At 28.9% G+C, this 27,172-nt stretch overlaps 1 protein-coding gene across 2 annotated transcripts in view; it reads right to left on the bottom strand.

The window, feature by feature from the left end:
* Window positions 1-14,453: 14,453 nt before the first annotated feature.
* Window positions 14,454-27,172, bottom strand: part of Drgx (Dorsal root ganglia homeobox) — an 88,124-nt gene continuing 75,405 nt past the window's right edge. The window contains exons 7-8 of one of the 2 annotated variants that reach the window (XM_016065680.3): window positions 19,621-19,768; window positions 14,454-17,527 (exon numbers count right to left, since the gene is read on the bottom strand). In XM_016065680.3, the coding sequence (XP_015921166.1) occupies window positions 17,489-17,527; window positions 19,621-19,768 (187 nt within the window). In that variant the 3' untranslated portion in view covers window positions 14,454-17,488. The remainder of the gene's footprint in view (window positions 17,528-19,620; window positions 19,769-27,172) is intronic. The other variant, XM_016065679.3, reaches the window with a different exon arrangement.

Genomic DNA, 27,172 nt, shown 5'->3' with positions numbered 1-27,172 from the left:
CAATATGACGGCGATCCAACATTTTTTTTACCTGATTTTAAAATTATTAGCACTGGGTGAAGGGAGGGTACAGGTCACAATGCATGGCTCATCAAACAAGACCCTGGATTAAATTTAATTAACCTTCATTGTCTCAGTTGAATTATTAGTTGATGGATAAACCATTCATTATACTCTTTTTATTTACGTTAATCGATACGTTGCCTAAATCACAATGTTTTTGACGAAACTACACGGGAAAATAGAGTCTACCAAAATTACCAAACTGAATGTCAATGGCATTTTTGATTGAAAAAAAATATCATAATTCTGGTTAATAAAACTGAAGTATACGGTATTTAAGCCATTCATTTGGTAATTTTTTCTCACCACGCTCTTACAGTTCACCGGAAATACTGATTTTCAAAATTATAGCTCTTATAAGCATAAACTTAGTTAAAAAATATGAAATTGAAAAGTGAATTTAACCGAATAAATGATTTTTATGCCACGCTCTATGGCATCATGAAAAAAAAATTTCAAATTTTACCACAATTACCAAGTTTGATCACATATTATAAGACCATATTTGATTGTTAGCTTTTCAAATTCATTTCCAAAGTGCTTCGGTAAAAATTTCCTAGCACCCTGGTGTTCCCATAGATCCAGAAGCGCGGTAACATTTACCTTATTCTGGTAATTTGGATCATATTTTTTTTTATGTGGAGTAGTCTCAAGTGAGAGTAGATAAAAGTTTTCTCAATTTCACAGAATGTATACTTGAAACATTTCCTTAGAAACGGCTGCTTAGAAACTGAGGAAAATTTCATTAAATTTGAGTATTCATTTTTTAAAGTCTATAGCATACACCAAATAAAAACAACTTTACAAATTTAAGTAAAAACAGCTTTACTCAATTTGACGAAATCTTCGCTCGATTTCTTTCCCAGGAGACGGTTTCGTCAAAAATAAAGAAATGTATTTTTAACAATGCATACCTTAACCTTAAATAAAGACAACAATACTCAATTTGACGAAATCTTCGCTCGATTTCTTTCCCAGGAGACGGTTTCGTCAAAAATAAAGAAATCATCAAGTAGTTTGAGTATCTAAATTTGACTGTGAATAAAAATACACTAAATAAAAACAAGTTTAATTAAATTATATGTCCAAGTAATAGTTTTAATATTAGAACGCCCCCGTTAAAGGTACACTATGTAGAAAAAAAAGTACCGTAGACGAAGAAGTGTCAGCCTGAGGAAGGCGGAACCGAAGAAGAAAAAACGAAGCTGGGATGGAATAGAGGGACAACTTATTTTAGTAAGAAGACGAGCGAAATGCCATTCTTTTGCCCGCCCGACGAATAAGAAGACCTAATGGCCTCCAATTTCTATTCTATTCCATTTTTCTGGGAGACCGAGGAAATGCGTTTTTAGCGTCTTTCCGTTCCTTTTCCAACTTAAGGGAAAACCTATTTAAATTCCATTCGAATGTAAATAACGGCACTATTTGAAGGCTTTCTATTATGTTTCAGTCTCTCATAGTTTAAGCAAGATGTCGCCTCTTTTTCCCTTTCAATGGCGATGAAAGGAAAATCGCGTATTCGCCTAAATTCCGAAAAGTCCTATTGTGGCGGTTTTTATTTCGAACACAATTTCCCGCCAATTCTTTATTTCGTTCTCGTTTGCTTTCTTCTCTTGAAAGTACTCTTAGAATTCTTGCATACACTCATTTTATTGTAGTTTTGGAGGAGCGTGGAGCATGATTACTGTAGTATAAACATGCGCATATATGCCTAATATATATTTCGGATTCTTATTTGGTGAAAAGCTTCATGAATATGATTTTCCTTCGCGAACTTATTCAGAAAGAAACGACCAATGACAATACTGAATTTGTGATAGATATCGAGTCACAATGCTATTGGAATATTTTGTATTCTTAAGATCATGCATTGAAAGCTACTGGAATTGATGGGGGATCTTATGACATTTCTGCACATCCGCGCTTCTCAGATTTGTAAAATATTTTTTAGAACATTTTATTTTCTTTGATTCATATTTTTTAATAAAATCAGTGTTATCTCTACAATCTACAATATAATCATTTTACCCATACGGGTGCTTTTCTAAGCTTTTTAACCAGGTAAAATTTAATAAACGAGGGAGATTAATGGGTACTTTGGTACTTTTATTTTACGTCACACTGGAGTTGCGCAATGGGCTATTGGTGACGGTTTGAGAAACATTACTGTGGATGATTCGAAGACAAGTTATTACAGTTTTTATCCTCTGCAGAGGGGATCTCATATGTGAGGTTGCCTCCTTAATTTAGACGTAGATGTGAAAGGGAGGGAAAGATTTCCCAGATCCATGAACCCCTTGTACTGCTGAGGCTGACCACAGGACTTTCGATTTCACAGATTTTACGAACATCATGTACTAGGTGGGTTAATCGAAAATCGAATCCAAGCTCCTCCCGTCTGGAGTTTGATTCTCTAACCACTGGGCTACCACGGCCACAGAGATTAATAAATGGGATTATTGGACTCATAAAAATACATAACAATTGTATATTTATTATGTCCTCGAATGTAATAAACTCAGATTGAATGAATTAAGGAATGTTTTTGACACTCTAGTCCTTCTGCCCTCGGATTGAGAAAACTTTTTTCCGGGCAATTTGTTTGTTTAACTCAGTTTTTAATAAAATTAGTGTTGACTTCTTACTAGAACTTCTAAGTAGTGGGATTACAATAATAAATCGTCATGGCGTACTCAAGAGTGTTTTTTGAACTCTTTCGCCAAGAACTACAAATAATCGCAAATTGAATCCGTTGAAGTGATTATCTGTAATTTAGCCTTTTTATGTATACAAAATTATTAATAATTGCATTAATTATAAATTTTTTTAAACATTAATATAATTATTTAATATATTTATTCAGCACTCGAAGCAATACGTAACGGTAATGCATCAATAACCCCTGAAATTAAAGCCTTCTTCTTTCATTAAATATCCGTTGCACTCTCCAGTGGATCCCAGCTCATGTTGGAATCGAGGGAAACGAATGCGCAGATGCCCTTGCAAAGGAAGCACGCGACGAAGATCAACCTCGAGCTGTCACCTGTGCAGATGCGAATGCTGTCGCCAGACGCAGGATATACAACCAGCATTTTAGCAAGGCAACAATCCCCGATCTAAACTGCCCAAGAAACCTCTCCTCTACAATAGCTAGACTACGTACTGGACATTTCAAGGGCATGAAGATCTCACGCACCCATATAAAATTCTATGCCATGTGCAAGTACTGTCCTCATTTGCAACTAACTCCAGACCATGTTTTTGACTGCCAGGCTATTATCGGCTCCCTCTTTCAACTTGGAGCACCTCCCATCGAAATTCTCCATAGCCATCAGGCTCCAGAACTTGCAAACCTTGTTATCAAGACTTTTGGAGGACTCTAATCTTTGCACCAGCATAGACACGACAACAACAACAACAATATATTTATTAAATATAATTATTTAATGCATTTATTAATATATTTATTAATATATTTATTAATACATTTTTAGTATATTTAAAAGAAAAAACGGTCTATAGATCCTATAGTCTATAGGCCTAAGTAATTTTTTGTTATTACTAACCGACTTAGTGGAAGTTGTATTTTGTATTCCACTGAATTATTTTTAATTTTTATTACTTATATTAAGGCGTTTTGAAAAGTAACTTTGTTAACCTAGTATTTCATGGATTAGAATTACAGAATAGTAGGTAATTAGTTAGCTTAATGATAACAATTATTGAAAGCCGTGAGGTGATAACATTTTCCCCTATTCTTATTGAACAAGACAATCATGTGACACAGTTTTCAACGAAATTCATAATAAACTATCAAAAAATTTAATTGCTAAAATCATTATCATTATCTCCACCTACAAAATCTTTAATACTTTTTATGTTATATTTATATATCTTTTTGCTATGTATAAATAAGGTATGTTAACACTGTATCTGTGAATATATAACATATGTTAACAGTTACAGAGAACAGGAGGTCTCACCATATAGATTGTAAAAACTAAATAATAAATAAATAATAATGTATTTAAGTTGAATGAGTAACCTCAAAGCGATCTTAACCACTTCATAAATGAACTTTAACTCTTTGAAATAGAAATTCTATTAAAATTATTAACCAGAATAAGGAATAATTTCAACGTCAGAAAAAAATATATATAATGGGCACCAAGGTCTTATCTGCATAAAAGGGGTAAAATATCATTTATTGAGATTTTTATAAGTGCTTTTTAAATTAACAAATAATATAATAAATATTTAAAATAATATTCTATGTATGCAAAAATATTAGTAGAAATTATATATAATCTATATATATATTTCTCTTACACGGCACCAAAAAAAAGCCTCATTACAACTCCCCGAATGGCAACGTTAGAAAATCGACCAATGATTGCTATTAAAAATGTCACATGCCAAATCCAGCTCAGGTGGCTCAACATATAGCGCTTTTAAAAACGGAAACAATAACCAGAGTGAGCATTATCAGGTTGTTCAATTCAGATCCATGCCCCAAAACATGATAATATTTAATTTAAACTCAATTCGCGATCGCAACGAACTATAGGGGGCGTTGTTGTATGAGACGCATACCTGCGATTTCTATATGAACCGTCATTCAGTTACTCTGGAGACGTCGTTAATGTAGCGTGTAGCATTGCAACGTTCCTTCTTTAATGTGGCTTATTAAATTTAAAAAAGAAAAATGCTTGATATTCTTTCTTGTACAACCGAAAACAAAATGGTATCTCTTTTTATTAGAGAAGGAATATCCAAAACACATCGGAAAAATATTTGCACATTAACAGAAAAAAATATGTATATTCTTATAAGAGTTAAAACCTAATGCCCGAGAAATAGTATTACTAAATTTAATGATATAACATGAAAGGCCCATTTAAACTTTACATTCTATAGTTTTAAGAATCATATTACTTCAAAAATTAAAATGTACAAAAAAGTATACATAAGCCTCATAATTTTATGAAATTTAATTTTGTAAACAAAGTTTTTTGACAACAATTTTTATCAAAAAATTTCAAGTTTCAATAAAAATCATTATTTAGAAACTAAGAAACGTAAAATAAAGAATGCTGACGAAACAAAAACAAAAAAAAAACAGTTCTTTTTTGTCGCCATTTTTAGTGCTACAAAAATTCGTCTTTGGGATTTGCCAAAAACAAAACAAGATGCAATTTTATTTTTTCAGGAGGGAAATATTTTACCGAAAAAACGAAAATGTACCAATTCCCACAACATAAAACTAACTTTATCTTGGTAAACGTACGTTTTGGAAATGTTATTTCATTTGGAATCTTATTTATCAGAGTTCATATGGCGATATGATTGTTTTGAATCTATGCTAAACTCTATATCGGCTCATTTTCCACCGAAATCCGATTGACTACTTTGGTTTTAAATAAAGTGTTTTATTTTATGAATTGTCACAAAAATTTTAAGTGTAGATTAGCGGCACTTAAAAACCGCCAAATCTGTAGCGGCGGTGGCGTTAATACGTAAGTACCGAATTTTTATTCCATACTTTTCTGAATCATATTACTTCAAACATTGGAATATACAAGAAGTATACATAAACACATAATGTTATATCATTTAATTTTTCAAAAAAAGTATTTTGAGAACAATTTTTATCAAAAAATTATAAACTAAAAAACGGAAAATAAAGAATTCTTAGGATAAAAAAAAACGATTTTAAGAATTCTTTACATTGAAATAAAAACTTTCATATTGTTTCTTTTTTAATTATTCTTATAGTTCTTAATCAGACGTAAAAAACCATTCTGTAGAGAACCATCATCAAATGAAAAAAAAATATTTACAAGCAAATTTTTTATTGTAAAAATCATTGCACTTACCTGATTTATAATTCCCGGAGAATTCCAAAATGATAAGTTCCTTGTTTGAAAACTTTATTCTCAAATAATAGATACATAGTTTACCCTTCATTACTTTTAGATAACATACTACACAGCAAAAATTTATAATTGATGTGAATTTGAATATGTAGCTAACAACAGAATAGCTGAATTCTAGTTGAACTTATTCTTTCAAAACTAAAAAATACTTACCAAGAAAACGATTTAAATTAATTAAGAATCAGCACAAATGGCACTATTTCAAGTAACTTGGATAATTTTTTATTGTTGTTTTCCGAATTATATGGATACAGAAATATATACTATTCTATAACGAGGAAGAATATGCTATAAATATTATAATTCTGTATGTTCTGAATTCATATTTATTCACTGGAATGACGAAAGCAATGTTGATTTCACTTTAATTCGTAATGAATTGAAGACAGAAGAAATTCATTTTATTTTAATACACACATCTGTAACAGTATCCGAAATCGGAAGTCATCAGTTGCAAGTTTGTTGATAATAGAAATTAAAAATTATTTGGAATTTTTCTTCAAATGTTTGGCGTGTTCTGTTCCTGAAAGATTTACTAATATTCTGGAGATTTTTTTCAAGTTCTTCGGCCATTTCCTTAGGGAAATTTTGTTTCTTATTTGCTGCTAAAAAATGGCGTCTGATTCTGTCAATGACTTTGATGGAACTAAATGAAAACGTGATAAATTAATGTCTGATATTTACAGGCTCCCGCTAGACGGCGTACTCGAGCGTTGCGATCGCGAATTAGGAATTGATTAATTAATTGAAGTGAGAATGCTTTAAAACGCCGCTGTTGAATTGATATTTTTCTACTGGGAGCTACCTAAACGTCTAAAAAACGTCTAAGTGTTTGTATTGAATGCATTGAATTTTTTTATATTTCGCGTTTATTTATGCATTGAATTTTCACGCTTTAAAATGCAGAATATTAGTGAAGCTGCTAGGGCTTTTAAACGTAATGAAAGAAAACGTGTTCGAAGAGCCCAAGAAAGTGTTGAGGAATGCTATGGAAGAAGTAGATTGCAGAGATCAAGTGCAATAATAACTGTTAAAGATGTAACAGTAGATGTCGAAGAGTATAATATTGGCTCAATGACGGAACAATGTAGTTATTGTAATGCTTACTTCTGGGCCAAAGAAAGAAATTCTTCTGGCAAATATACGAAATGCTGCCACGATGGAAAAATTAATTTGCCTACACTAATGGACATTCCCGAGTTGCTGCAAAAATTATTAAGTGATAATTCGATTGAGGCACGAAATTATCGAAATCATATCCGGGAATATAATTCTGCTCTTGCTTTTGCATCATTTGGAGCACATATAAAGATACCTCCTGGAAATGGACCGTATTGTTTTCGGATTCATGGTCAAATTTATCATATGGTGTCACCTTTGTATAGCAATGATCAAAATAATGCTGGATACGGGCAGCTGTATATTTTTGATTCAACTGAAGCTACCAACAGACGCATTGAAAACAATACTGGATGTTTACGCTCTGTGATGGAATGGTAAAATGTTATGTACTTTATCACAAATGTTAATTAATATAGAAATTGATTTCAATAATGCTGATCACCAAAATATATTTCATTTGGCGATAAAACAAATTTTTGTGTTCTTGAAAATGAAAGACTTTTGAGGGTTATTATCTCACAAGGAAAAGTTAGGGTTTAAAGCTTATGTTTTAAAATAATAAAAAAAAATTCTAAAACTTTCAGAATTTCTACCATTAACTAATTTATTATACACACTTAGTTGTACTTAGGTGAGTAACTGCAATATTTGATAATTTATTTTGCTAATATGTTTCTCATTTAGCTAGTGTTTTGATTTTTTCACCGTGTACAATCTAAATAGCTAATATACTTTTTTAAAAGCCAATAAGAACATTGATAGAATTCTTCTACATAAGTACAATACTATGTCTTTGATGATAAAATACTATGTCTTTGATGATAATATACTATGTCTTTGTGCTGAAACATTGTGTTCATTGGCGAGCGAGCGCAGCGAGTCATGGTTCGCGGCGTGAACCACATAGGAATGCGTAGCAGTTGTCGGGGGTTGGCGAGCGTTAGCGAGCAGGGGGCGGAGCCTCCTAGTTAATTTAATTTTAAATGTATGTAAGTGTACTTCACAATTTTACTAATGTACTAATTTTATTGGCAAATACACAAAACGTGCATTATCTAATCATGAAATAACGAAAACAAATTAATCCTTAAAATATTTAATAGCATTTGAAATAAAACAAATACTTTTAATTTACAAATAGAAGTTTTTTATTAGATTTCAGACAATTTCTCCGAACTAATTTTTTTCCATCCGATAAATTTTGTTTCTTCCATTATATGTCAATAAAATAAAATATATAAAAATAACTCAACTTTTTTCCGGATTCTATAATGACGAATAGTCTGAAACAATAGCAGATTCGAAGGAGGAGAGTTGAGGAGTCAGGGTGCTTCTCGTCAGGTGGCGTGGAACTAGAGCCAAAGCCTAATTCGGTGCACAATCGAATCAGGACACATTGATCGCTTGACACGGGAGTAATTTGCCGTCCCTCATTCGATTAGGCCTCCGGAGAGGGACAGACGGACCTTCCAATAAAAGGCAACACGAATTACCGAGATCGTCGGAATTTGATCTTCTTTGAACTCTTCATGCAATCCAATGGCAGACGACGGCCAATTGGGAAAACGACTTCTTCTAACTGGCAGTCGTGGACGTGCACAAGAGAATCGGCCTTAATTTATTTTTATTTTTTTTCCCTTGCATCCTTTGTTCTTAAAATAAAATTCTTTTAGGATCTGGCAACATTAGGAAGTGGAAAGAAACACTCTACCGTTGATGTTTTTAGGTCCATTTTTTATTTAATAAAAAAAAATTCGACGCAGAAATAGAAGAAAAAAAACTATCGTCTGAGTTTTCAATTGGATACTTTTTGCTTTGTTTCTTGGAAAGTAATAAATAATGGTTTAAGTTGTTGAATTTTTAGAATTGAAGTGAATGAAAACTCAACCTTCAATTTTTTTTAAAGAAGTATAGTAATATTGATTTTAAAAATTTGAGCAGGTTACGAACTTTTTTTAACAATCTATTCTAGCGACAGTATTTACTTCATTTTGAACGGGAATTATAAAAAAAAATTAATTCTACCATTTTTTGAACAATGCCTTAAAAATTGCGGAAACTAATCAAATAGCACCTGTTTTTAAGACTTGCCAGACTTTTTCACGTCTGACAATTCTGGAGAATGGATGCCTATTTTTAAGCGCTAAAAACATGTCGACTTTAATTATCCTCTTCTTACTTTTGAATCCAATGAAATTTTTAACCAAATATTTAAATTCTATTGTTAACAGCTTCTATTCAATCAACAAATTCCTCCAAGATTTCATACAAATTCATAGAAATTCATACAAATTCACAATTTATTTCACAAGAAACCAAACCTTCAATTTGACAAATATATATTTTTATACAGAACATTTTTTGGATGAAAAACATGATATAAACCATAAAGTTAAATTTCAAAATTTATATCATCTCATATAATATTGATTCTATAGCAAAAAACTTGTATCATGAATTTTTATTGCAAATTAATCCTTAAAAAAAATATATTTATTTTTGTTTTAAAATTTTATTAAGTCATGCTAGTAATGATAATAATTTTCAAGAGAAATTGAATTTATGCAACCTATTTTAAACGTTTTAGAATAGAAATATCAAGAACGTAATTTTAATTAAAGAATAAATAAAACTCTCGTTACTATACACGTTTAAATTTGGTACAGTTGTAAACTAAAGTAACTTGATATTTGAATTTTATCTTTAAATAAATTAATCCAAATTTAATGTTATTTTTGTCGCACAAAAATGATTTCATGTATCAAAAAAAAAAGGTTTCATCGTGGCTCAAAAATCAAATATTTACTTTAGTTCACAGGTAATTAGCATTTCTTTAGAAATGAAAGAGTACACTTTAAACCTTTGCTTTTCAAATTTTTATTAATGCAGCATTTCAATACCCTATTATTTCATAATTACAATTACTTTCATTAAAAAACAAAGTATACTTCGTAAAAATATTCTAAAGTAAAGAAAAACTTTGAAGTTACTTTTTTAAAAAGAAATGAAAAAAAAACATTGAAAGGAATGTTGAAACTCGAGCGAGTTAGAAAGTGTATCTAAAAAATTTGTATTTTAAATCAAAATACACCAAAGATATCTGATTACCGGTATTTGTTATTCGCCTACCAGGCATATTTACAAGAACCCAAAGACAAATATTTGACAATACTGGATTAAACTTCTTTCCACTTTTTTGTAACATCTCATTACCAAATTGTTTTTTTTTTCTTTTTTTTTTTAATATCTATAGAAACTAACGACAATGTTTTAGCTCAAAAATTTAAACAGTATTCTCGCTGAGTAAACTCTATTTTCGGGAGATTGTTTGTTTTGAAAAAGGTTGCTTTAAGTCGCTTTTTATATTAATTAAAAACTCAAGATATAAAATTACTGCACACTTTCGTATCACAAGTTAATAATACATAATTCTACATGCTAGTTCCAGTGAAAATGAATAATTTCGTTACAATGCTCCTTTATTAATTTAATACAGTTTTATAACAGTTAGCATTTTATTAGAGTTTTGATACTATTTTTTCAGTGGCAATCACATAAAAAGTTATATTGAATGCGATTTTAATTGAAGATAAATGCATAAAGAACTGATTTGAAGATTTCAATTGCCACAGAATAAAATGTAAACGCTGATTATTTATTTCCTTTAACATTTGATTACACTTTTAGAACAATATTTTTTCTTCACATTTCAGTTTCGTTGATGACCATGCTTGCATATGTTCAACCCTTTAGCATTTAGTGATGAGTTTAAGTAATAATAAAAAACACAACCTTAAAACTAAGCACACACAATCACATACGAAGAAGTTTTTTTCTGATATTAATGTATTCATAATTCATGATATAATCATACAGAAGTAAACAGAAATATGGCGGAGACACTACAAATGAAACGATAGAATTTCAACTGTTCAATTCTATCAAGTATCACGTAAAATCATATAAGTAATCATTTCTTTTTAGTGTTCATAGAATGATAAAAGGTCCGTTAAAACAGAAACTTTTTTTAAAAATTCGTCGCGCAAGTAAGAAGAGTATCGGAGATCAAAATTCTATCGAAATTATTTATTGCTATTTTTTATGTGTAGGTAATTACACTGGCTGTTTAAAATACAATATAATACATTCAATAATAAGGTTCCTGTTTTACTATCGAATTATTACAATGTTATGATATGTATGACTAATATACTTTGATTAGTAGAGAAGCTTTGAAATAATATTCAATATCCTTCGGTAAAGAATTAGAAGTTCATTCGATTAAGAGAGAACAAATACATAGGAAACAATACTTTCTTTTTCAACAATAGCAATCATGATGCGTAAATAAATGCAAGTACAAAATTGTACTTTTGTGTACGGAATCCTTATAACTTCTTTTACAAATTGCCGTTTTATCTCATTCAATTTCGTATGAAAAACTCCTTTGGTAATAATAATGCCTTACTTGTTGCCAGTGTAACGATTGTTTAAATGGCAATAACAGATGCTTGAAAAGATATAAGTGCAAAATTGTACTTTATGTATAAAACTCATATAATTTCTAAACTTATAAAACAATCGTCTAAGAAATTGTTTCATTTAATCCAGGGTGAAAAAATGCATCGGAAAAAATGCCTCACTAGTCTATATAGAAGACATTTAATTCTCCCCCTCAAATCAACCCTATTACCGTCAAAAAATAAACGCAATGATGGCAGATTTCAGGCATCATGTGTAAAGACATAACACAGTTTTTTTATGAAAAAAAATTTTGGTTATTATATTTTTCGAAGGAAACGTCTAATTTTATTGGACTAAAGATTACAATTCTGAAACACATAAACGGTCTTATGAAATGGTGGCAAGAGATGAGAGAAATTTTTCATTTGGATTGTATAATTAGGGCATATAATTAGCTATAAAAATTATAATTGCTTAGTCATGCTAAGAAATACAACAAAATTATCTTTTTTCAAAATAATTTCATAACAAATATTTAAAGGAAGGTGGAGTTTTTAGTTTTCATTTTGTTTATTCTTGTTTTGATTTTGTTAAAAAAAATATATAAACCCTCTCCATGCATGGATATGATGAATTAAATGGTACACCCTTTTATTCAATAACTTTTCAAAGCATGGTTTCACTTAGAAAGTATGACTTTCGAAAACATCACTGTTATATTTATTTCCCTTTAAATTTTTTTAATTTCATCTTAACCTAATTAATTTAGCCTATGTTACAATATATGTTATCATAAAAAGAAATTATAAATAATTTTCTTAGTCGTGAACATTTACAAACTTTATTCTTTCTTCACTTAAAAGCTAAGTTGACACTTTTTGATACGTTAATTACTATACTTCATTAAAGTTAATAAACGTTTAACACTATAAAAAAGGATGACTCAAAATTATTCAAAGACGCATCAAAATGGCTCTGATATAAACATAGTCAAATTTGAAAACCCCATATGCTCATGATTGAGCATACACAAAATCGAAATAGTTCTGAGAAGCCACATTCATTTGTAAACATGGCGGTGAGATAGGAAAGTTTTGATTACAGATTTGAAGACATTCTTTATCTGTAAAATATAAGTTTGGAATGAAATTAAAAGTTCAGTAAATTTTTGTCTGAATCGTTTTTCTTTTCGAATATTTGATTATTATGAACTATTTGAGTTTGCACTTTGTCATATTTGAAGATGATGAGTTAATTTTCTATGATGTGTCTCTTTTAAGACTAATCAATTTTGAGCATATAACTTATGTTCAAAAACGAGCCCATGAGCTTTTCAAATTCACTATATTTGTTTCGGAGTTTTTTTTATACATTTTGACTCATTTTTTTACAGTCAAGTAGTGATTTAACATAGCTTCGGGAGGTCTTGATTTAATCTAAAAGACTTCTGAAAACAGAAATTACTTTATTATAATCTATTTTTAAATAACACAACAGTGGTCTTCAAATTTATGCTAATGTAATTAATTCTCAATACTATTTTAGTATCAATAAATAAAATATTTCTACTTTTTTGTAGTGAAAGATTTCAAATAATTTATAAAATATCGCATGATTTCCGAGATCTTCTTACGCTAATTTAAACTTATCATTGCTAGTAAACTTGACGTTAGCACAGTAGCACAGTAAACTTATCGTATACTGTGAGTTCAATCATACTCTACATTGTCAAAAAGTTTTGGATTTGGTTTGACCTTAAAATCGAGTAAATTTTCTGAAAGCGTAATACAAGGTCAAGCTAAGCCATTTTGACGTGCAAATTAAGTCATCTTATGCTTGCATATGCTGTACTATGGATAAACATAAACCAAAATATGGTTTAATTTAACATTTCATTAAGGTTGTATTAAAGTTGAACTGCATGATGGTTAAAAGTATCAATATTATGATTCAAAGTTACACTAATTTTTTGAGAGCATAATACATATAGCTTCTTAAACTATGAAACGCATAATCAAAACTTCTTAAACTAGGAGTCCTGCATTATAACCCATTTTTTGTACTGTAGAAAATATTCAATGAAAAATTTACCAACTCTCAACCTTAAAAAAACTTCTCTATGAAATATAGAAGTTAAGATTATAAGGTAATATTATGAAATAAAGAAATGGTACTTTAAGGAAAGAATTGGGAAAAGCTAAAGTTACGAAATAAAGAATTGGTACCAGGTCAAGGAGATTGACCTGGTCTCAGGAAGATCTCGAGATCGAGTCCCACTTCAGGCATGGTTGTAATTTATTTCTCTATTCTGACAGCCCTGCTTGCATTATTCGATAGTCATTAATCCAACTATATGTCCAACTATATATCTTAAATAAAGGGATTATTAGGAGAGTTAAATACTTTAGGCACTATAAGATTTTTTATTTTTGTGAAAAATAGAATGACGAAAAAAAATTTTTTTTAATTTTGGTGAAATTCATTTTATTTGAGAAGTAACGATAGTTAATTCATCACTTTGACAAAAAAGTTTTGCTTGGAGCATATAGTAGGAAACGGTTTCGTCAGAAACGAAGAAAGTTTCGTGATATTTAAGTATCCAATTTTTCAGTGCATTATGCTGTAGTGCTCATGATGAAGATAACATCATTAACAGCCTTTCCACAATATTATTATTATTATTATTATTATTATTATTATCGTTATTATTATTATTATTATTATTGTCGTTATTGTTATTATTATTATTATCATTAATATTTATAAAGGTAGGGTGGCTTAACATTTTTAGTTTGGAAAGTGTTTCATACGCAGTGCATTTTTATACCCTACATAAGTAACTAAAACACAAGAAATAAATAGAAAACATTGAAATTGCATGAAGAAATTTATTAAACAGATATATCAACAGAGATTCAAGATTAAATAATGTACAAGAACATAACAAGATTTGAATTCTAGGAGATTTGTGATTTTTGTATAAACACATTTGTTTTCTTTTACAAAATGACTAGAATTATAATGAAGAAATATTTGACTAGAACAAAACATAGAGTTAAATTGTAAACATCACAAACCTATAGTCAAGAAATTCTTAACAAAAATATCACTTTTTGTTGTATAATAATAAGAGAAATAAAGCATAAGAAATCAGAAGAAACAATTAGTGAAAGAGAGAAATAAACAATGGAATACGTGTGCAATGCAAAGCCTGTAAACAGTGTTTTTTACAGTCTTAAAGCATGACATAAAAACCATTTATTCGGTTGGATTAGCTTTTCAGATTTGCACTTTTAACTTAATGTGTAATAATAAGAACGATAATTTTTCAAGCCAGAATTTCCGGTATACCGTAATATATTATAAACGGAAAAATTACCAGATGAATGGTTCAATTACTGTATATTTTGATTGTATAGACCAGAATTGTGTTCCTGTTTTTTTACCAGGAATGCCATTACCATGGAGTACGGTATTTTTACTAGTTATTTTGGTTCAATTTAACACTTAAAGTCGCTGCTAATTTTTTGCATATTAATGTTCAAAGTATCGATATTATGGTTCAACGTCTACGTTGAACCATAATATCCACACAAATTTGTCTGAGAGAGTAGATTTTCTTTTAAAATCATTAAAATATTAAACAAATCACAGTTTGAACGAGATTGTATTCATGCTAAAACTGAGGGCAAACTGCCGAGAAACAAAACTGCAAACTGCCGAGAACAATTGCTAGACTTGCTGCAGTGATAATTGTAGACGCATAGAAAGTGACGAAGGCCATTTGCAAACGGCAGGGTTTTCGAATAAGCTTACGGTATGCATAACTATTTTTTTTTTCTAAAAGCGTAGTTAGCAGGCTTTGCAACTGAATGAATCCCTTATTACTTGAAATAAAAAAAATTCTTACAGAAGAAATATTTTTCAATCACTTTAAGAATAGGTGGAGTAAAATAATCATGAAATAGTATTTTTATTTTCAATTTACTTAATTAAGATTTAAAGTTTTCGGTTTAAATTTAAAAATACATCGCATTACGTTTTAAGTAATATTTTTATTGAATAATTATTGTGTAACATGCATTTTTAGCATATTTTTTATGAAATAATTCTCTTAAAAAGAGGGGGATACGATTATACAATAAAGTAAAAATTTTATACAAGAAAAAAAAATATACAAGAAAAAATAGTTCTAAACTGGTTTTATTGGTCAATAATTTTTTAATAAGTTAAAAATATTTAGCACAATTTTGTTTTAAGTGAAATGCACCAAATTTATTTTATAAAAAATGTTAAGAGACTGTAATGAATTTTAACAGAATTAGAAATTTTAATAGATGCTACGAGGTTATTTTGCAGCTTAAAGAAACTTAATGGTACCGCAATGAAAATTTAATTTTCCTTAAAATATATTTATATCTGTCTTATTAATTGGAAAAGAAAAACTAAATTTTAAGCTCTTTAACTTCGAGCAATTTAATCATCGCTAAAAAATGAATAAAAATATATGTATATACTTCCTACTACTATTTTTATCGCAATTATATCTAAAAAAAAAACTACTAGTAATTTATTGCAAAAGAAAAATTTAATACAGTGTTTTGCAAGAAAGGAACTTTGTTTAAAAAGTTAAAGAGCATCTTGGTAGTAGAAAAGAATTTCCAAAAGTATTGGATGCTTGTTTTTTCTTCATTATCCAATACAGTAGAAAGACTTTAACCTACGTATTTTTCTTTTCCCTTTTTAGAATTAATTATTCCAGCGCATATTAACAAATTGAAATTAATCAAAAAAGCCAATCATAGTTTATCGGAATTACATTTACATGTTGTAAGGAAATCGAGATGCTTATAGCGCAATAGAGTAAGGTTCTTTTTGAGGAATTTTTAAATTTCAGTGACCGTAAGTGTTATTAAAGCTTGCGGTTTTATCAATATTTCAAACAATAAAACAAATATTGAAAAATAAAACAATCATGCCACTATAGCAATTAACATATCTAACATTCCAATTAGATAATGAGATTATTGCAATCTTGCAACTAATGAAAACATTGCAAATAAGGTTTTACTCCTGCAATTAATGATAATATTTTGCAATTGTAAATAAAAGATTACAAAATATGAATTTGTATTTAGACTTCGTACTCTTTTAGCAGTATTTTATATTAATTGTTAAAAGTATATATTGTAAACCTATAATTAATATTTCACCATTGCAATTAATGCAAATAATCTTGTTTTTCTTAAATTAATGTTACTATTATTGCAATAAATAATAAACATTTCTATTATGCATTCAAATTTGAAAAAGAAAATGGCAATATCACATGCATTGCAATCTTGAAATTATAGTTTCGAAATCTAGAAAATAATACAACTAATATTACAATCTTGCAATAAATTTAATCAATATTACAATCCCGAATGAGGATCTGATATTGCGATCTTCTCAGTCCATATTGCAATCACGTCAATGCTGTTTAGATTTAAATATAACTGTCAACGTTTTTAATAACACTAAATTGCCTTTCATTCCAACTCCCTTGAACATATACCAAACTTCAATAAAACTCCTTTAGCACTAAATTTTGGGAATAATCCATAGAAATCACTGTACAACCCGAATTAATCCTCTTTCTTGGAGTTGAAGTTCAATCCGTAGCCATCAAGGTTCTTACGATCTTCCGTATCATTCCAAATAGATATTCCAACAAAAAGAATAAATTTTTTTCTAAAGATATTTTTTGTATCAGTCAGAACTGCTCTGTTGTTGAGTGCCGTTATTAAGAATAGCAGATTGAAGCAAGGCTTCTGAATGTTCTCGAGCTTTCCGTCGGAGGTCTGTGACACTTGTCGATGTCGGGTCGGGTGAAGGGCTTTCTGATGTCACCATGGATGACGTCATGGGTTTTGGAAGACAACACGCGCAGAAGGGAAATGCTGAAGAAAAAAACAAGAAAACGAATGAAAATCTGTAAAATAAATATTGAAATGCATATATCAATGTTAATGAAATGTGATAAAGATGTACTTTAATTTCTTATCAATAAATCCAAAAGTTTAGTGGTAAATTACTTTCAATACTTTCCTTGAACTATAGTTGTACTGGGTCACTGGTCTACCCAGTACAATTCATTTACATTTTTATTGCTTTGGTACATGGACACTGTTTTGTCACACACTTATTAAGAGGACACTATACCACGTGAGAAACTTATCGTCGCAAACTCTTTTTATCCTCCATTACTAATGAAGAAGGAAAAGTGAGTTCTGGCAAACCTAGAGCAAGTCATGAAGTTTAAATTTCAAAAAATAAAATTTCAAAATATCAAAATGCAAACAAATTATTGAAAGAGAACTTTTCTATTGCGTAATCTTAAGTTATCCTCTCATAATTTATTTTTATTTTGATATTTAAAAAATTTCCTTTCAGTATTTGAAACTTTGTGACTTACTCTAGGTTTGTCTGAACTCATTTTTTTCCATACTTCAAATTACAAATTAGAAGAAGTGAAAGGAAATTTGCGATGAAAAGTTTCTCCCTTGGTATGGTGTCCTCTTAAATATCAAGTTGCATGGCAAACTATTGATTTCTGAATCAAACTACTTTAACTATCAAGTTACTTTGAGTAAACTTCAACAAAACTTCCTAAACCTAACAATATTTTTTCATTGAATAAAAATAAAAATTTATAGGTGAATATTAATATTTATAGGTGAATAGGAGGTACATTAAAGAGGATGAAAAGAAAACAGTTCCTAATCCGAAATGAATTCGAGTCTTGAGAGTAACAATTCCGAGAAACAAAGGACAAACAAAAAAGTGATTGCCTTTCCGAAAGTTAAATATTGCTTCAATTGAGTGTAACGATAAAAGAATTAATTTCATGCTTTATATAAAGTAAAAGCCTCCAACAACCTTCTCTCTATATATATATTGTTTTTTTTTTCTTTCTATTTTTACCTGCCGACTGGACTATGTAGGGATGAGGGGACTGGCCTTACATCAGAAAGGTTCTGAGTTCGATTCCCAGGCATGTTCTTTCATTCTCTGTACTATCTGTCCTTACTGTGGGAGCAACATTGGCCCACCTAATAAGGTGCTCCTGAAAGAGTGGTCAACAAATCTGCCCTTCAGATGTCTGTATGACGAAAGGTCATTCCCCAGAAGGGCATTGGGAAAAAAATATTTTCTTACCCTGATTCATAGCTTTTCATAATCATTAAATAATCATTAATTGTAGAATAGAATTAATAAAATCTTAAACTAAGTGATTTCCTATGATTATTTAACTTTTGAGCTTAAGCCTCTTCGAAAAGAAATTGAAGTAACATGAGCAGAGGCTATATGATTACATATAAATTAACTTATCGTTCTGGCTAATAAATTAAACGCCTACAAAATTTCTCAGTCCACTCTCATAATAAATATAAATAGTTTATACTATCTATAACACTACCATTCAACCCCGTCTATTTTACCTACTGCGATTATTTTCTTTCTCTTTTATATCCGCTGATAATGCTTGTATTTATGTTATCTTCGCTATTTTGCCACATTTCGATCATGATTGTCGTGGTTTAGATCTTCTCAGGTTTAGAAATATGTGATTGAATTGAAACTTTCGAAGTTTTATCTTTTTATTAATAATAACTTATTAGATATGCTTGTCGTGGTTGCAGGAAATGGTTTTTTGAAAAGTCATATCCGCGTAATAAATGAACAACTTATATAAAAACAATTTTTAAATTTATAACAAAAAAACAAGACAGTAAAAGCTATAAATCTTATGACAAAATATCAAAGTATTTATTTTTTAAAAAAGCTGTTTTCAATAAATTTCTTTAGAATTTGACTTTAGTTTTCCTATGTAACACAAGTCAGTTTTTTTTAATCAATTATATCAACATCGATTACTCTCGCATCAAGTGGCAGGTATAACAATAAATAATCTAAGTATCATTGTGATATCACAATGATATCTAAATGTAAATAAATATTCAACAATCCATATACTGTATGGTATACGTACATAGTTCCACTGACCTTTGAAGGGCAGGCTTGTAGGAGTAAATTGATGGCTGAGGTGGTGCGGAAAGTACATAGGAGGTAGAGGAAAGCGTCCTTGGTTGGCAGGATTCATCATGCTTTCCATACAGGCTTGACTGCTTAGGGGACCCCTGTACACATACATTTAAGGAACCAATTAATAAACATTATTCATTTTATTAATTATTATTGTTAATTGCACATACTTTATATTATTACTTTTATTATTTTATCATTATTACTTTTCAATAATTGCAATATCTAGAAAATGTCCAGTTTCATTCTATTTTTCAATTCTATTATATTATTCTATTTTTCAATTATATTCTATTATTCTACTTTTCAATTATATTCTATTATCCTATTTTTCAATTCTATTTTTCAATTCTATTCTATATCCAATTTTATTCTATTTTTCAATTCTTTTCTATTATTCATGTTGGTGCAAACGAAAATTTAGAGTTTGTATATTTAACTTAAAACAAGAAAAAACTATCGAAAACAAGAAAAAAACGACTAGAATATTGAATCAGAAATTTTCTGAGCAAATTATTCTCTAATGATTAAAGTAATAATTCATGAAATTGTTATTGATCATTTGACATTAGAGGAGAGAATTGCTGATTATTTTCTAAATTTTGATAGAAAAAAAATTTGATTTTGTTCGTTATTCATTTGTGATAGCGATTACTTTTGTATTTGAATTAAGTTTGAATGAAGAGGAAGAACTGATTTCGCTTTCGAATAATCGAGATTCAACTTTGAAATATTCGAAAGAATCAATTAATTCATTTTGGATTAGAAGCAACTATCCCATGATAGCCAAAAAAAGTCATAAAAATATTATTGCAATTTTCTACATCTTATTTGCGTGAATTTGCATTTTCAATATTATCCAACATAAAAATGAAAAATAAATTGAGACTGTTAAATATTGAAGACGATATGAGAATAGCATTGACATTTTTACGACTAAATATAAATGAAATTATCGAAAACCATTAAGCTCAAATTTCTCATTAAAAATATTCCTATTATCAACTTGTAATTAATCCCTTAATAAACGTACTCTTGTTTTTGTAGTACATATTATTTTATTTTACATTTTAAATTATTATCATAACTCTTAATTATTATTATAACTATTTTACACTGTGTATTATACGTAAGTAAACAACTTATTTTTTTCATTGTGTGCCGGCAAATTTCGAAATCGATAAAAGTGTGCCGCAATTAAAAAACGGAAAAAGAAGAAAAGAAGAAAAGAAAAAAGAAGAAAAAAGTTGAAAATTACTGCTGCAATCAAATTTGGCGATTGTCTTCTTCTTTTTTTAAAGGTTTGTTTTTTACTCTAGCCAAATGAGTAGAGTATTGTATTTATGCAATTTGCAAACATTAGAGTAAAAAAAAATATTTGTTGTGTCTTAATATATCTATCTTACTTTGTTAAATGAAATAAATAATAATGTTTTTAAAAAAAAAAGGATTACAATATTCTGAGCAAATAAATATGGAATGCATTTTTGAAATTATCTTCATCCATTTTAGTTTTTTTGCATTATAATTTTCAAGTCACGTTGAAAATAATGGCCAATTTTATTATCTAAAATGTAATTGTAAAATATTGGTACATTTTAAGGTTAGGAAAAAAAACTATCTTTGGTAAAAGTGTTGCGGAAAAAAAACATTCTTAAACATTTTTAAAATTAAAATTCCTTTAATAGTTCATCCGCCGATCTGATAGAGGCCTCAATTCTCATGTGGTTTCTATTTCTATGTTCAGCAGTTAAATTTATATCTGAGTCATATCAATTATTGATTACGCCGAAATGTTCAAAAACAATAACTGTAAACTGTAACTGTCTATAGGTTTTGAATAAACTAAGAAAAGTTTTTACTCTTGATTTGTGAATGTTTTTCTAACCATCAATGCAATTCCTTTATTAAAAATCTCAACATAAGTAAATCAATAAAACTGGTTCATTTATAGAAAAATATATCTTATAGAATAAAGTTTTTAATGACGATCTAATTTTAATTGTATGTAGCTGAAATACTTTCCATATAATTTTTTGGGGGAAAATAATTATTCTTTTAATTGAAATTATATGATGATGTAAACATTTTGTTACATGCTTTTTTGAAGTTATTGATCTTTTTAAAAATGTGATTGTATTAACGTAAACATTCCTTGCGTTCCTAAATTGTAAAGTCAGCTAGAAACGAGACTAACATCTATGCAATCATATGGTGCTTTTAACCATTCATTTATTTCATCTGCTCCTTTTATTGATTTTTTTGATGATTCAGCAATAATTGAACTATATTTCGTTAATATTGGGAATTATTTCGTCACGAAATTTTGTGATTTTGTGAAGAAATGGGAACTCTCAAATCTATGATGAAAATTTTTCCTCAATTCGAAACCTCATCCTAGTGCTTTGAGGGATATTTTTAACTGGAATGAAGGAACTATGATGAAGACTAGACGATCGAAAATGATATAATAATGAAATAAATCTACCGGCCTGTACTACGTTGGACTAATATCTGGAAAATTTGACGTTAAATCTCGCTTCGGTCTAAGTTATCTCTATGTTTTATTTGTATTTTTTGTGTTATAACGATCACTTTGGTTCAGCTATTTGATGCCAACGATTAAGTGAGTATTATAAAAGTTAAGTGCATTAGGCACTATGAGTTTTTTCTTTCTTTCCTTTTTTTCTTTCTTTCTTTTTTTTTTTTTTTTTGGTAAACAATAACTTGTACAAAATATTTTTCTTACTGTTGACGAAAATCGTTTCTTTGACGAAATTACGATAGTTATTTCGTCACTTTGACGAAATGTTCGCTTGGAGTATATATCAAAAAATGGTTTCGTCAAATACCGAAGAAGGTTTTGACGAAAAAGTTACAGTGTGCTCAATTTTTCAACAAAATTACTTCTCGATCCATTACTTAAATTTAAATTTTAAAAAATTAACCAAAGCTTTATTTTTTAGTATGCGTTTTTAATAAGAAATGAAGAATTTTAACCAATAAATAGGAACTAATATATAAAATTGGTCCAACATCTTTGCATTTAACACCATTATGGCAGTAATGAATCATAAAGTTAATAACCAACCTAAATATTACTTAAGACATTATACAATACCAAGATATAAAAATTGTGTTATCTTGCGTATATTCCTTTAGGGAATTATTCTTGCTTGGAGCAACATAATTGTTTAATACATCGCAGTGGAATTAATGATATTTTCGCGATCCATTAACAGCCATAAATATATTTCACGATATATGGTGTTCACGTCAATGCCTGAGCACGTGATCTCCAATTATTGTTACCTGACAAATGAAAATGTATTTATTCAAGTCGCTAACTGCATCTTTTAAGGCAAAAGAGCCGGGGGAAAATCTTCTCAAAAACTTTTCTTGTGTTGGGCGAATTGTAATGACACCTAGCAACGAGACTGGCGACAACTTAGAGAGAAAAGTACAACATAATCTCTTTGATTTCTATTAGCCAATGAAATGGCTTGCATAGAGGCAGAGAGAGAAAAGAGATCGAGAACATTAGCAAACTCACTCTCTTTTCTTCTCAACTCTCTAATTCCATTAGCCGAGTTTGCGCCTGAAGATCTCTTTTCTTTATGTTAACCTTTGGAATGTTTTATACATTTTCAGATAGAAGAATCTCTCTCAAAAGATTTCTCTTACCAAATCGGGTTGACAGCTGGCCCGGGTAAAACGTCACAACTAGAACCTCGACTTTCCATCAAATTTTAATTGGCTGTCCCCCTACCCCCGCTATCATCTGCCATTTTTAAAGGCAGACGATGGAATTTTCTTCCCAAGTTTTACTCTCCGACAGAATGGCAACACGATTATATCCGGAAGGAAAGGCGAGGAATTTTTAATTGAATCGAATTAAGACTTTGCACTCTTCTAACTCGATTCCGTTTTGTTTTCTTTAGCCATAAAGAAGTAAGATGCCTTCCTCTAATGAAGGCATTCCCTTTAAAGGTCGAAACAACATAATGGAATGTTTGGGAGAGGGTTAAAAAAAAGGGAAAGATTCCTCTTTGTGGTAATTAAAGGAAGTACAGAGTCGTAAATAACCCCCAATTAATTGAATTAAAACGCGAGTATTACGTTCACTTGGCTCCAAATGGATTTTTCATTAGTTAGTTTTCCCTTTAAAACTCGTTCTTCTTAAATTTTTGAATGGGAGTAAATAAGGGAAAAAGAAGATCGAATTGGCGACAGTGTACGAATATTTTCTTCGAGAACTTAAGAGAACCTATTTGCTTCGAGCTTTAAAAGAGCAACTATTTCAAATGAATATGTATATTAACTGTTTTTTTTTTCAATCTTATTTACAAGATGGCCATACTAGGTATTAAAAGAGGGTTTTTAATACAAATAAATTTGTTCTTCTGAAAGTTTAATCGAACCAATAAATAATTGAAAGATACATTGTCCATACATTTTAAGGATTGACCAAATGTTTGCGTCAAAACACTTTTTTATAATTTTTAATTAGTTTTTAAAATTAAAAGTACCAGCCATAATTTATAATAATATTTTATAGGCATATTTTTGTGTACTTTTCAATATTAAATAGTAAAAAAATATAATAAACTCTAGCTAGGTTTAGATATCTCTGGCATTACAATCAATTAGTGAAAAAAGGATCAACTATTTTTAAATAACTTCTTAGTTTAATGTCATCATTTATGATGTGACGTAGTGTCCTCTTTGATGTATTCTTTTGCTCAGCAACTCTTCTTTTAACAAGAATTTCAACCACGCTTTTTCAGACAATTTCGATTGAAAGTTATTTTCACCGAGCGCTGTTGGGTGTGGTTTTTAATACTGTTGATCTCAAAATGTCTTTAAATTCTTCTGAAAATTAATAAATAATTTGATATATAAATGTTTGAGAGCCGTAAAAATCTCTTACGCGCTCATCTTTTCTTGATACAAAGAAATGAAGAATGTAAATTTCTGTATGACGTTCACTTTACTATGTTTTCCCGTTGAAGCAGAATTTTTATTAAACATATTTTTCACACTTTTCTTCATTATTTTACATTAATTTAGGTCAAACTAATTGAAAAATATTATGATTAGAATTTTAATAATTTATAGTTATATCTATACAGCATGAACACCGGTGTCATTATGTATACGTTAAAGGCAAAACCTTTCAAACACGGCTCACTTCCAAACAATAATATTTCGAATTTGAACTTTTTTAGATCTAAGTGAAACAGTTATTCTTCATTGAAATTTCTTTAATTTACAAAATAACTTATTGATAATTTTTTAAATATGAAAAAAATTGAGATTTTAAAATACTTTTTCTCAATTTTTTAGAACAAATATCATTCCAATAACCAAACATATATTTTTAGTAACTATAAGACTGTTTATTACAAATAAGAAATACCAAAATATCTTTTTACTTGTAATTAGAGTATCAGAAAAAAATTTGTATAAAAGGGATATAAAATATAGATAAAATTGCCTTTACTGGGTCAAAGTATTAAAACTATGAATGCTATAACGTGGCAAAATGCGTTAAGGACTGCATTGCTTTTAAAAATAATCCCAACTATCTCCCGAAATGAAGTTTAAACTCATCTTCTGCATTTAAGCCAGATTATACGATCTCAAATGTGTGAATTTGAATTTATGACGCGATTTGATATTCTATATGATTCCCTAACTCTTTTAATTAATGTTCTCTATATAAAGCAGAATGTTCATGTGTGTATATACGTGTACGTACCGCATACATCTACGCAATTCTGAACCGATCCTCTGCAAATTTTTTGTACATACATTCGAAGACGCAGCGGACATTAACTGTTTACTTTAAAACTTCCTCCGATCATCGGTTCGAGTTTTACATTTTTAAAAAAGTGCTCATGATAGGATTTGATAAATATTTAATTAAATGAGTGATTTCGTTGCGTGCTACTAGACTCAATCAAAAATTTATTGATTAAATCATTCATTCACTTCAAAAATATTTAAATTGGAAATAACAATCAACATGCTTCAAGCGTTCAAAAACAGGCCCCCATTTTCAAATATTGCTATATGTGAATGAAAAGAAAAAAAAGTTATTTGAAATACAAAACGTACGCCAATGAAAAACGGAAAAATAAGAGTGAGAAACAAAGCTAGAAAAACCGTTGTTACCGAGAGAGAAAAAGGATGTTAAACAGAAGAAGAAAAACCACAGTAGCAGAGTTAGGTAAAATGCATTTCCGCGCGCTATGGAGAGGAAGTGAGGAAGTAATGTCGTTAACAAGGGAATCAGGATTCATATGAATAAAATAATGTTCCATCAGAATATGGTTCAAGCAATTTTATTATATTGATTAATATTGATTCACGGATTATTTGATTTTTCCCCCATATGACAAACGGCTATTCAGATAATTAATACTAATGCTTTCATCTGCTTACTTAGTATTTAAATAAAACGGTTAATAGTTTTCTATTAAGTCAGAAAAAATTATTTTTAATTTTATTCCTGTTATATTAATGGAAAAAGAATCCAACGAAAAGAACAAAAATTAAACAACCATTGCTTTTTTTTAAAAAAATTCAGACAGTTGTGAGTTTATGTAAAATAAATAATCGTCCGCTTAATCAGAATTATTTTGATTCATTTTTTCTTATTTTATCGGTAAACGAGATTTGAATGATAAGAATAAGAATAAAATATAATTTTTTTTGTCAATTTTTTCCATAGAGTCTTTAAATTAGTATTAACAACATAAATATTAACACCATATCCTATTTTTAAATTAAAAGGATAAATCTGTCTTCAAACATACGAGAATTAGAACAGGAGAGTTGACAGAACAGAAAGTAAATTCAAAAGCAGCATGACAAAAAGGCAACTTTCGTATAATTCCAATTTGATTTGAGGAGAATATATGTATATATATATATATATATATATATATATATATATATATATATATATATATATATATATATATATATATATATATATATATATATATATATATATATATATATATATATATATATATATATATATATATATATATATATATATATATATATATATATATATATATATATATATATATATATATATATATATATATATATATATATATATATATATATATATATATATATATATATATATTAAGTTAGGAATGCAGCTATACAGTAATTTAATTTTTTCATAGCAATTTTTTAGTCTTATAGCTGAAAAAAATGAGCCTCTTTACGCAATTATTTGTAAGAATATTGATTGTATTATTATTAGTAGTAATTATTTGCATTTATTCTTTAATTTTGTGATTAAGAAATTTTTGTGGCCATACTTCAAAAAAAAACTCATTTCAATGCAAAAGGGAAAATGGTTTATCTAAAGAAAAAAATAATAATAAATATAACGTAAAAAAAAAGAATTTTAAACAAAAAAAATAATAATTTTTTTAAATTTTCTACAGAGACAAATAAAATGTAAAATATCT

Source organism: Parasteatoda tepidariorum, chromosome 4 (genome assembly GCF_982258835.1).
Source record: "Parasteatoda tepidariorum strain Cologne lab strain chromosome 4, Ptep-v5.0, whole genome shotgun sequence".
In the NCBI taxonomy this organism is placed as follows: Eukaryota; Metazoa; Arthropoda; class Arachnida; order Araneae; family Theridiidae; genus Parasteatoda; species Parasteatoda tepidariorum.
This window is presented reverse-complemented; position numbering and strand designations above follow the sequence as displayed.